Source organism: Nycticebus coucang, chromosome 17 (genome assembly GCF_027406575.1).
Source record: "Nycticebus coucang isolate mNycCou1 chromosome 17, mNycCou1.pri, whole genome shotgun sequence".
In the NCBI taxonomy this organism is placed as follows: Eukaryota; Metazoa; Chordata; class Mammalia; order Primates; family Lorisidae; genus Nycticebus; species Nycticebus coucang.
Window position 1 is genome coordinate 26,191,237 of NC_069796.1, and position 12,120 is coordinate 26,203,356.

At 40.9% G+C, this 12,120-nt stretch overlaps 1 protein-coding gene across 1 annotated transcript in view; it reads left to right on the top strand.

Moving 5' to 3' along the window:
- The window catches only part of CCDC192 (coiled-coil domain containing 192), a 212,168-nt gene that overhangs the window by 143,654 nt on the left and 56,394 nt on the right, over positions 1–12,120 (top strand). Inside the window, exon 6 of the mRNA XM_053566892.1 lies at positions 4,490–4,622. Within this exon, the coding sequence (XP_053422867.1) occupies positions 4,490–4,622 (133 nt within the window). The remainder of the gene's footprint in view (positions 1–4,489; positions 4,623–12,120) is intronic.

Below are 12,120 nucleotides of genomic sequence, written 5' to 3' on the forward strand. Positions count from 1 at the left end.
AATTAGCCCAGGCCCTGGGCCAGCTCTGGCGGGAGACTGGGTCAAGGCTATTTGCATGTCTGTTTTCAGGACAGTAAGTTAAGTTTTGTCTACCCATTCCAAGTGAGGAGGATGTCAATGCAATCATGCAGAAAACTTAATTAAAAAAAAAAAAAGAAAAAGGAGATAAAAGTCTTCCTTTCAATTAAGTACAAAATTTATTCTCGGTGAAGTGTGACCAGGACATCTTAAGAAAGATACTTTAGTGTTTTGTGAAGAGTTGAAACTTTCCCTTATGTATTTCAAGGAATAATGATAAAAACAGAAAGACATAACTACTATTTTGTAAGCATAGTGCCAGGGCCTGCCATTTCTATGTTATGTCGCTGAATCCCCACAATTGTTCTATGAAATTGGATCTAAGGCTTAGAAATATCATGTGCGTGGCCCAGTTTCTCAGGCCAGTAAGTGACAAAGCCCAACTTCAGATCCAAAGCTATGATTCAAAGTGTGTGGAAATACCCAGAAATTGAAACAGTACTGGCAACTCGGTGTTGAAACTCTTCTATAAATAGTTCCCTGGTTATTTCTAATTCTCATTGACTTGGTAGAATGCAAGCTATTCAGCAATATGATACAGACAGATATTTCCTTTTCAAAACATTGCACAAATACATGATTTCCTCTCTCTTTCCACCCTGTAGGAGAAGTAGGAAAAGAGCAAGGTAATAGGAATTTACCTCCAAGCTATAAAGCTTTCCTCTCCTTTCAGTAATCTCTGAGGAGAGTTCCTAGTTACTAAGGAGACCATAACAGGCTCCATTAGGTTCCAGTACAACACTTGGGTTGCCTGGCTAGTGAATGCCAAAAAAGCAAAGGAAAATATTATTGTTGCTAAAATCCTTTGATGTCTATGACTAATAAAAAAACATGTTGGCAAATTGAATTACTTGAAATGTCCAAAGGCCTTGGTTAAAGTTATGAATTAATAACATATACCAGTTCTGTCTGGAGAAAAGAGAAAGAAAAAAAAAAACTATTGGAAAATGTATCTGAATAACCAAAGGTCTCAATGGTTGTTTCTAAGACAACCAATTGAAGCCTTTTATTCAATTTTTAATATAAATTTAATTTTCTCCTCCTCTTTCCCATATAACTGAACAAACAAGGTTGTATATTTTGAGTCACTTCATCCTTGAATTCTAAGGGACTCAGAGTCCTTTGTGGCCTTTTCATTCAACTTCTCACAAATACCAGAATGAGCTACCAGAAAGTGTCTCTGACAATTGTACCAACCCTAGAGGCTTCCGGGGCTGTGGTGTCCGTTCACTTTCAGTCTGTGCCCTTGGGGGAGCTGGAAAAAGCCAGAGGTGAAGAGTTGAGAATAAGCCAGACTCCCAGTTACGTCCTGACTTGAATCCCAGAGGTCACCCAAAGATGCTCATCCAGCCTCTGCTTGATCATTCCGGGAGCAGGAGGTCTTTGCCAGGACCCATCCCACCTTATTATGGATGTAGCTCTAATGGTTAGGGAGGATACTTCCCCGCGTTGTGCCCTAACCTGCCTCCTTGTGTTTTCTACCCATTGTTCAACCAGGTCCTGGACCTGCAGGTCCTCTTCAGAACAGCACTGTTTGACTCAATTCCTTCTCCTCTTGAATAGTCCCTTAGTTGACTAAAGTTGACTGTCATGGCTGTTCTCTGTACTCCACTATCTTCTCCAAAGTAAATATCCTCAATGTCTTTCTCAGATCACAAGGTAAATATATAATCCAAATATTATAACAGTAAGAGGAGGCAGAATATATAATCTACTGTAAGAGAAATGAGTTAAATATATTAACTGAAAAGCTGAAAATTTTAACTGATGCTAAAAAATACTGTGTCTGTAACACCAGGCCCCTCATCCTCTGTCAAGTCTCATCAAAATAGAAATGCAGCTTGTTAGGACTCTTTCTTAGTGACAGACACCATGCCAGCTCGACTGACTGCCCATCAATTCTTACCAACCTGGGCTTATTTGTTTTTTCTTTCATTTAGTTACTATCAATGTGTATGTTGAGAAAAGTTTCTAGAAAAAGTACATATCTGCATATGAATAGTTGTAACATAATCTGAAAATCTGAATACCTTCTATGAAGAATTAAGGGAAGGGTAATAAGGAAACTCAATTCTTCAGTTCTTTCTCTACCCAATCTCTTATAATGAAAATTCCAAACATAGAGAAAAGTTGGAATAAGCGTCTATTGAACACAAGAGGCTACAGGGAACATTTTGCTATCTTCAATTTATCACATCGCTACTCTTTTCTTTTTTTTTACTCTTTTCTGTATCTACCCATCAACCTGTCTTATTTTTTATGCATTTCTGTGAAATTGGCTCTCATCAGCATACTTAATCCTTAACACTTCAGCACGTGTATCACTATCAGTTCTTTATATACATATATATATATATTTTTGTTAGCACTCTTTTCTGACTTCCCCTTGCCATACTTTTCTTCATTCTCTCCACTTTCTCAATGTTCCTGTCTGCACCCTTCTTCCCCCTTGATATCCTCAACGTTCTAAGTGGTAAAAGGAAGTGTAAAAATATGATCATGAAACGGTCTTAAAGTAGCATCTGGAAAGGTAACTGGTGACCATGCAGGGCATCCTAGGAGCTTTCACTGCAGGCTTCAATGAACAAGGTCCTCACTGAACAAGCTGGCCCAACAAAATAAGAGAGGGAGGTATTTATTAGCGTGCCAACCTATAATTTATATCATTAGAAATAGCCATCAAGTGCGCAACTATTTCTTGATCAATTCAGTCTCTCCCTGAACTAACCTCTGTGGCAGGCCAAATTAGGAAGGCTTTTAGTGACTAGATACTCATAGGAAGGGAAAGAGGATCTTAGTGTCCTGGAGGACGAGACTTCACCAGCTCTGAAGTTTCAACAATCGGCCAGCACAGAGGATGCTTCTTAACTATTAGTACAATGATGGAAAGAGTCCATGGATATTAGCTATCACTCTAGAGCAGTGTTTTTCAAACTTTCTTATCTCACAGCACACGTGAACCTAGTCACACAATTGCAGCATACTTACATTATGTTAATCAAAAAAAGAGTAGAAAAAAAGAATATATTTACTGTGTTTTGAAATTCTTTTAAAAATAATTAATGATCTCTAAAAATTTTCACGGTACACCTAAGATCCTCTCATGGTACACCAGGGTGCTATGGCACACCAGTTGAAAATCACTGGTCTAGAACAACCATGAAGACCAGGCCTTGTGTTGTAGCTCAGAGCTTCTGTCACCTGGATTGCGCTGGGGGAATCCTGCCACATTCTACCCCTCAACTCAGCTCCCTTTGAAGAAGTTCCATCACTGCCATTCTCCTTTGAGTAAGGCAGTCACTTTTAGTCGTGTTTATGCCATTAATTAAGCCTTAGTGAAGTCCTGATCTTCCTGCTTCGGGTCTAGAAGACAGCATGTGTTTAAAAATGGGATGTCTGTGTCTACTTGGTCTCACCTTTAATAAATTTGATTTACTGCATTTACTCTTACAGAGGAGAATGATTCCCTGGCGCCCGAGTGGGCTCCTTTCATAGGTCAGGGAAGAATAGACTCTTCCCTGGTGAGGAAATATCTTCCCTTTCCCTATCTTAAGATTTATGTCTAGTAAGAAATGTTGTTTATTGGGGGGGGGGAGGACTTCCTAATTACCGGCCCGCAAAAACTCATTGTAATGGCAGCTACACAAAAGTCCAAATATACCACTTTTCAAAATAGCTTCTGCAAAGTGGCAGACAAATCCAGTTTTGGTAAATCAAACCCACTTTGAAATCCAGAAAAGGAGCTTTCTGGTCTAAAGTCTCAGGGTGAACCCTTTGGTTGTGTGACAGCTTCCTACTGCAGCCCTCCCAAAGGTTTAGATCTCATAAAGCAGATTATTTTATAGCAAGTCATTCCCACCCCCTGCTGCTTAAAAGCTCCTTCTTACCCTTGACACTTTCCCTATATAGATACTCTAGTAAATATCTGCAAAGATCAACATTTTGTGGTTACATGATATACCTTAGAAGTTATTTGCATGCAAACCATCATGGTGTTGGGGGAAAATGATTCAGAATCAAGGCTGTATTTCACAAATCTACGCATAGGTTGCATAAATACCCTGATACTTTTAAACATTAGCACCTCTGTAGTAACTAGGGTTCTTCTCTGATTGCTCCTGTTATAAACAGCCAATCCATGAAGGCTAGATTAAAAACTCTCTAGAAGGGGGAATGATACTGTGACGTAGAAAGTGGGTTTTTTGTTTTTTTTTTATCTGTTTGTTTTTGCAGGGCTTCAAATGCCCTGCCTGGAGCACCTACACTCTGCTTCCCAAAGCCCAAACAAGACTCCATCTACAGCCTTTCATCTGAGTGGGCCTTCAAAGAAAGTGTTAATTCTGATATCATTAATTCCTTTTATTCCTTCCATGCCTCTGTCCCTAGTGACGGAAACTCTCATTTTTTTAAGAAACTAAAGCACAAAAAGAAAATGAAAAAGCTACAAATTGATTTGGTAACAGCTAAGCAAGAGGCTGCCATCACAGTCCTGGAACTCAATGAGAAGATAAAGGCTCTATGTGAAGGAAAGCCCGCCCCTAGAGGTCAGTATTACCATGTGACAGTTGCGCACTGGCCCACCATCCTGGGTGATGCATACGGTGTTATTGGCCTCAGAGAAAAACAGTGCACAGGACTAGGCAGCCTGGTGGCCCGGAGGCATGCTGGCCTGGCCTGACCTGGCCTGGCTTAGGTAATGGGAGCGCAAGAACTGCTAACTCCGGCTGGGTGAATAAGCCGTTCGTGAAAGGAAAATCTCTGAGGCTGAAGAGCTGGACTGAAATAGATCTTTTCGTTGAACAAGCTGGGTGGCAGTGGGGGACATCCAGGGCCTAGGAGGGAAGGCTGGTACCCGTAGGAATGGGGATCTGGAGTAAGGCACAGGCTGGTCAACTAGACTCAAGAAGGGAAGTGCTTTCTTCTTTTTCTTTCTAATAGGTGAATGAATCAGAAACAAGCAGAGAAGGCTGTTTGGATATGAAATTTGGGTAGTTGAGAAAATTTTTAATAGCCACATTGGTTTTGATTTTTTAATACCAGATTTCTCCAATTAAGAAGCTATAAACACATCTTGGGAAAAAAACAAACCAAACCAAAACTTCAGATTGTCATCATTTGCCATTAACTTAACATTGAATAGAGTATTGAGCATTCCACGTGTATTTAATTCTCAGAGTAACCGCCAAGGTAAGTACACTTATGAATTCCACAGGAGTAAGCTGAGGCTTAGAGATGGTAATTTTCTGGCCCTAGGTATATCCACGCAAGCAACACTTAGCAATTTGCCTGACCCCAAGGCAGCTTTCTCAGCTTTGAGAGACTACAGACGTTCCTCTCTGAGGCAGCAGCAATCTCCAGCTTTGTTTCTGCCTGGTAGATCTCTGGCAGAAGCTGTGGTTCCCTGGGATAAAGGACTTTCTTTGATGTGTGTCACTCTTGCAAAGCGGGGAACATGCCATTGTTCTTACCCGGCTTCCTTTATTACTCATAAGTAACTTTGGAAAAAGAGGAGCAACGTGGAAACAAATCGAGGTGTGGCGGCTTCAGAAAGGGAGACATTCCCGCATCCTGACTACATGGTAAAGCCTTTCACAGGAGTTTGGTTTTCATTTTCAATTGTGAACAGTGCTCTCCTGGGCTCCCAATGGCTTGTAACACGGTCACCTCGCGACACACACAGAAGGTCAATTGTTTTTTTTTCTCTTTGAACTAAACAACATAAAGACAGTTCATAAATTTACTTTTACCACCCTGAAACCTAAAAGAATAAAACCCAGTAGAGGCTATTACCCATGCAAAGGTCTTAATGCTAAAGCAACACAGCCGGAAGTTAAGGATAAGGGCATAACACAGCACAGGCTGGAGAAAGTTTTCCAGCTCATTTGGAAGAAGTTTTCAACTGCTTGACTGTTTTTTTTTTTTAAACCAAGTGCAAAAGACATATTGCAAGGTATCCAATTCTTGTTTCTTTCATTTTTTTACAAAAAAAAATAAATCATTTGCTATTTACCCATAGTTTTGTCTCTCAGATATTTTGATAAGTCAAAAATTATATAATACTAATGTACCAGGACTCTAAAGGTTTTGGAGACAGGAAAAAAAAAACACAAACATTAAATCCCACCTTTCTATCTTCACCCATTTCTTCTTTATATTTCAGTTTAAAACAACAACAAAGAAAAAAACCCCACCAGTATAGGAAAAACAAAAACAAAAACCTGATATGTTTATGAATAGATACAAATTTAAGATTTAAATAAAACCAGTCATCCTAAGGTCTTTCATAGATCAAAACAGTCATTTTTTTTTTTTAATCTACATGTTGCTTCTCTTGTTTGGAGGGGAAACTGAGTCAGTGGACTGGTCTACAGCACTAAGATCTTAAATCAGATACAGCACTTGCACACGCTTACTCTCCCATCAGTCCCAGGCAGCCTCACCCGGAATTAAGTCATTCAGGGGATTGTCAAGGCCATTCTGGCCCAAGAGCAATATGACCTAGTATTTTCAGAGACCTTGGTCATTTTGCTCTACCTCTCAAGTCACTTCAAAATAAAATCTAAAAAGACGTCTGGTAACTTTAATACACAATGACCCCTATTCAACCACAGAACAATTAGGCCTGACCCACCCCTCCATATGCATGTATTTATGGACCTAGAACACCACTCCTCCCCTAGTTATCTTGTGTTATTTTATAAAATGTTTGTTTTGTGTTATCAGACCTCTGTTTGCAAATGGCAGATGCCCCGTCATAATAGCTTAAGGCAAAAGGGCAATTTATTGGCACATGTAAACAAACCAGGAGAGAGCATGTTTACTTACAGACAGAGGGGTGGATTCCAGTGCTCAAGTAGCATCAGGACACTCTCTGTCACTTATATCTGCAGCTCTTGCATTGAGTCTTCCTTCTTCCAGGCAGACATCAGTAGAGACTGGAAAAGCAGCCAAGAACAGCTATGGGCTGCCCTCCATATTATCTATTCTCGGGGGGGTAGGGAGGGGGTGGGACACCATTTTTTCTCACTAGTTCCAGTTAGAAAAAGTATAAGAAAGGACTCTGTCCTGTCTTGGATTGGGTACCCATACCTGGACATGAACTACTCCCGTGGCCAGAGGAGAGGAACTGTGGTTGGACAAGGTTTGGTCATGCCCCCTCCACTGGAGCTGGGGAAAGGGAAAGAAGGGCGGGGAAGGAGGATGCTCTGCTGCTTGGCAGCCCCCACCAGAAACACAGAGCTGGAGTCGGAGAAAAATACTCGCAATTCAAAGGGTCATCCCATTCCTGGAAAAAGGAGTGATGGACAAATCCAACATCTCTAATTAACTCTCAGCTAGAGCTCAGGTTAAGATATAATGGAATGATTCATGAACCCCTGAACCTTCTATCCCATGGGTATTTGCACTTTGAAAGCAGATTCTTCTCAATTAACAAAAGAGCTTCATGATTCAAGAAATAAAATTCCAGTGGTATAATTTAGGATCCCGTAATAGAGAGTGAACCACTTTTGGAAAGGGATCCTTCCTCTTCAAAGCCTCCAACAAGTGATATGTAGTTGCCTGCCCTGAAGGTCTGCCTGACTGTAGCTTTTCACATTGCAAGAAGATGGTAAGAATTACCTTCATACCCGTGATATGGATATTAGGGTGATATGTGTTACCCTAATATGTTGATTCTAAGTGACATGACAAAGTTACTTTTACAAAAGACCTTATTGACTGCATCCTGTTGTTGGTACAGGAGTAGTCACTTGATGTGATGAAAATTCCTATCTTTGACCAGATGATCAGGGACCTGGGTTTATAGATTACAAGCTAGCACACTTAAGGGAATTTTTTTCTTTTTTGCAACAGAGTTGCACTTTGTTTCCCTGGGTAGAGTCCCATGGTGTCAGCCTAGCACACAGCAACCCCAAACTAAGGATTAAGGTTAATCTAATTCTCTGTTATAGTTACAAACTGAGGCAAATGAATGGCATATTTCCAAATAAATTAGAACATCTTTTTGCCAAAGTATGTAATTTTTCCTTGCATGGCTCACTTTCTAAGTAGTCTATAGATGACCATTCAGTTATGATCAGTGGGATGTTCCAGAATATTTGGAATATTTTAAGCATATCCCTATTCAAATTGATGAAGCAGTGAGCTATCAAACTTTAAAAAAAAGAAACATAAACACAGTAAACTATTTCACTGGCTATGTTCTTAAATTACTTCCAAGGAAATAAATGCTTTAAGTCAATGGAAAGTTTAGCTGAAAAGAAAAACAGCTTTCTTATAAAACTGGCACAACAGGAAACTTACAGCCTAAGAGGTGTTTGTTGATTTTACTTTGCGCACATAATCGCAGCCCAAGGCAGATCCCTTCTGTCATTTCCATAGGCAGCACCTGAGGTGCTTACAGCTTTATTTAGCCCCAGAGCTCAGAGAAATACCTACTTGTACACCTTCAAAGCCTGAGTTCACCTCTGGTAAAACTAAGTATGCAGGAACCTAAGGTTCAATTTCCAAACCATCTTTGATTTCTTTGGCTTAGGAGGAGAAAGTTACTTTTACAAAAGACCTTATTGACTGCGTCCTGTTGTTGGTACAGGAGTAATCACTGGACGTGATGAAAATTCCTATCTTTGACCAGATGATCAGGGACCTGGGTTTGTAGATTACAAGCTAGCACACTTAAGGGAATACACCCTTTGGGAATTTTTTCTTTTTTGAGACAGAGTCGCACTTTGTTTCCCTGGGTAGAGTGCCAGGTGTCAGCCTAGCACACACCAACCTCAAATTTCTGGACCCAAGTGACCCTCCTGCCTCAACCTCCCCAGTAACTGGGACTACAGGCACCCACCACAACGCCCAGCTAATTTTTTCTATTTTTAGTAGACATGGGGTCTCCCTCTTGGTCAAGGTACTCTAGAACTCCTGAGTTCAAGTGATCCTCCTTCCTTGGCCTCCCAAGAGTGCTAGGATTATCAGCATGAACCACCGTGCCTGGCCTGGAATTTTTTCTTTTAATATCTTTTCACTCTTTTCTTTTAATCTGTATGGCTACCAAATAAGGCATCCAGCCCCACATGCATGTTCCGGTTGTCCCAATGAAAGTGCTGTCAATTCTAAAAGTCGCCCCTTGGTTTTACTCCCATTAAGAAGAGACTCCCCAGGTGATGCTGGTACAGCCCAGGGTAGGCTTATCCAAAACTCGTTGTCTGAATGGAATAAGCCACATTTTTGAGAAGAAACTTGTAACAGGACCGACATTTCAGTTTTTTCCAGCGACACAAGACAGTTTGTAAACACTATACAACTTGTCCCATTAATTTTAACCATCAAACTTCTACTATCCTACATTCTTTTTTTTTATTTTTTTATTAAATCATAACTGTATACAATGATATGATTATGGGGCATCATACACTCACTTCATAAACCATTTGACACATTTTTATCACAGTGGTTAACATAGCCTTTCCGGCGTTATCTCAGTTACTGTGCCAAAACATTTACATTCTACATTTACCAAGTTTCGCAAATACCCCTGTAATATGCACCACAGGTGTGATCCCACCGATTCCCCTCCCTCTACCCACACCCCCCTTTCCCACTTCCCCCTATTGTTAAGTTGTAGCTGGGTTATAGCTTTCATGTGAGAGTCCCAAATTAGTTTCATAGTAGGGCTGTGTACATTGGGTATTTTTTCTTCCATTCTTGGGATACTTTACTAAGAAGAATATGTTCCAGCTCCATCCATGTAAACATGAAAGAGGTAAAGTGTCCATCTTTCTTTAAGGCTGCATAGTATTCCATGGTATACATATACCACAATTTATTAATCCCTTCGTGGATCGATGGGCACTTGGAGAAAAGGGAACACTTCTGCACTGCTGGTGGGAATGCAAATTAATACATTCCTTTTGGAAAGATATATGGAGAACACTCAGAGATCTAAAAATAGATCTGCCATTCAATCCTGTAATTCCTCTGCTGGGCATATACCCAGAAGACCAAAAATCACAACATAACAAAGATATTTGTACCAGAATGTTTATTGCTATCCTACATTCTTGAGAAAGTCAGATGTAGCTCTTTACGGGGCCCCAGAGCCAACTCTAATCACCATTTTAAAGAGCACCTTTTATCATGCTGTGCTCCCTAGGCGCTCAGCCCAACTGCTCTATTATAGTGTTCTTCTTACTTTTCTTCCTGCAAAATTCCTCAGGATCAAGGCTCGTCGCAACGCGGTGTTAAGAAAACAGGGAGGTGGAAGTGATGAAACTGGGGATTAGATATGGCCAAAGTTGCACAACAACGTGAATTTCATAAAAACCACTGTACTGTACACTTTAAAATGGTTAGCAGGGTGCACTTCATTCTACGTTTGTCTCAATTAGGAAAAAAAAAAAAAAACAGTGGTTAAAACGCTCCTCAATACTCTGTCACGAATAGCAACCCTGTCAAGTGTATTTTAAAGAAAGTACATTGGGCCTAACTAAAATCTTGGTGAAATTCCAAGCGTTTAGAGAGAGGTCCTTTTAATCTTTATTGGATTAAGGCCAGTCGCCAATGGCTGTCCATTCGCGTGTAGATTTTTTTGAATAACGCCTCCTTTCTTCTACTTTCCCTCAGCCCAGCTCTTTCAAACCTGAGATTCCTCAGACTAGGAAGCAATTACTGCCCAATAGTCCTATATCTGATTTCACCCCTGAACACAGATATTTATTTTACCACTCTAACCTAGAGTTTTCTAAGAAAGTAACAAAACTGGTCTTGGGAACCCAACCACTTCCACTGTTGGGAATTTGTCGTAGACTGCACAGGGACGCCCACTCCGTCTGGTTTTTAGTCAGAAGTGCAGACGGTGGTGCCTCACACTCCCCGCTTCATAGTGCAGCTGGGGCTGTTGTAACCTTGACAGACACCACCAGAACTTGTAGAGGTTCCTCCCTGCCCTCCACAGAAATCTTTATACCACCATTTGCAGGAAAGAATTTTCTTCTAAAAGTCAAATGCTGAATCTTCAGCTACAGAAACTACTTCAAGATGGAATATTTTACGTTTAGACCCATAAACACCAGCAATTAACTTTAGGCAGAGCACAGAAATGCTAAGTTCAAGGTATGCTTTCTAAATATGACAAGATCCTCAGGAGTTTTAATATTTGCCACATAGAAATAGCTCATACTTGTCTTCCTAACCTGCCGGTCTCACTCAGAGATTACCTGTCGGGTTGTCTCTCTTTATCTACTGAAAATCTTTTCTGGAAATAGAGTCATTGTAGCCCCAGACCGCAGTCTTCTCACTGATTTCCCAAGTTCCTTCAAGGATAAGCATCTACTCCAGGAATCCCTGCAAAGTGTGGAGATTTAAGGCCCAGAAGATCCCATGAAATGCTACTTATTCTTGCTGGAGGCTAGGTCCTACTTCAGTGTGTACAGATATAGCATAATTCTAATTTTTAAAACAAGAACATTTGAGAAACCTCTAAGCCTAAAAGGCAGTGATGTAAAAATTAAGCATTGACCAGGACTTTGTTGATTCCAAGTGCCAGAAACCAAACCAAAACCAGTCTAAGCAGGAAAGGAATTTGCTAGCCCCCGGGTCTGGTGAGGAGGCTGAGCCTCAGGGCTTCTGGACCGGTCTCTTGGCTCCTCTTTGCCTGCTGCTGCCATTGGGCTGCTGCAGGCACATATTAGGACAGGGCGCTGGGCTAATAGTCCCCAGTGAACAGCTTCTGTTTCTGCCAGCTCTGAACCATAACGAAGGTAGGGTTTTCCTTTGGGAAGTACCCCTTCCAGTCTCTGCAGTCTTCTGTGACTGTCCGTCTAGCTGTTTCTTTTCTCATGGCCTGGGGGAAAGCTTGTGACTAGTGAGCCCAATGCACTTGCTCTTTTGCAGGAGTTTGAATCTTGAGCTGGAGTTGAATGAGGGAGGATGGAAAGTTAGAACTGATTCATCGTGGAGGTCGGCCCCTGGCCCCTGAGGAAATTGTCTTTTAGTTTGGGGTGCCTATATCCCTAAGGCTGCCTGTATAGGGTCTGGTTGATAATA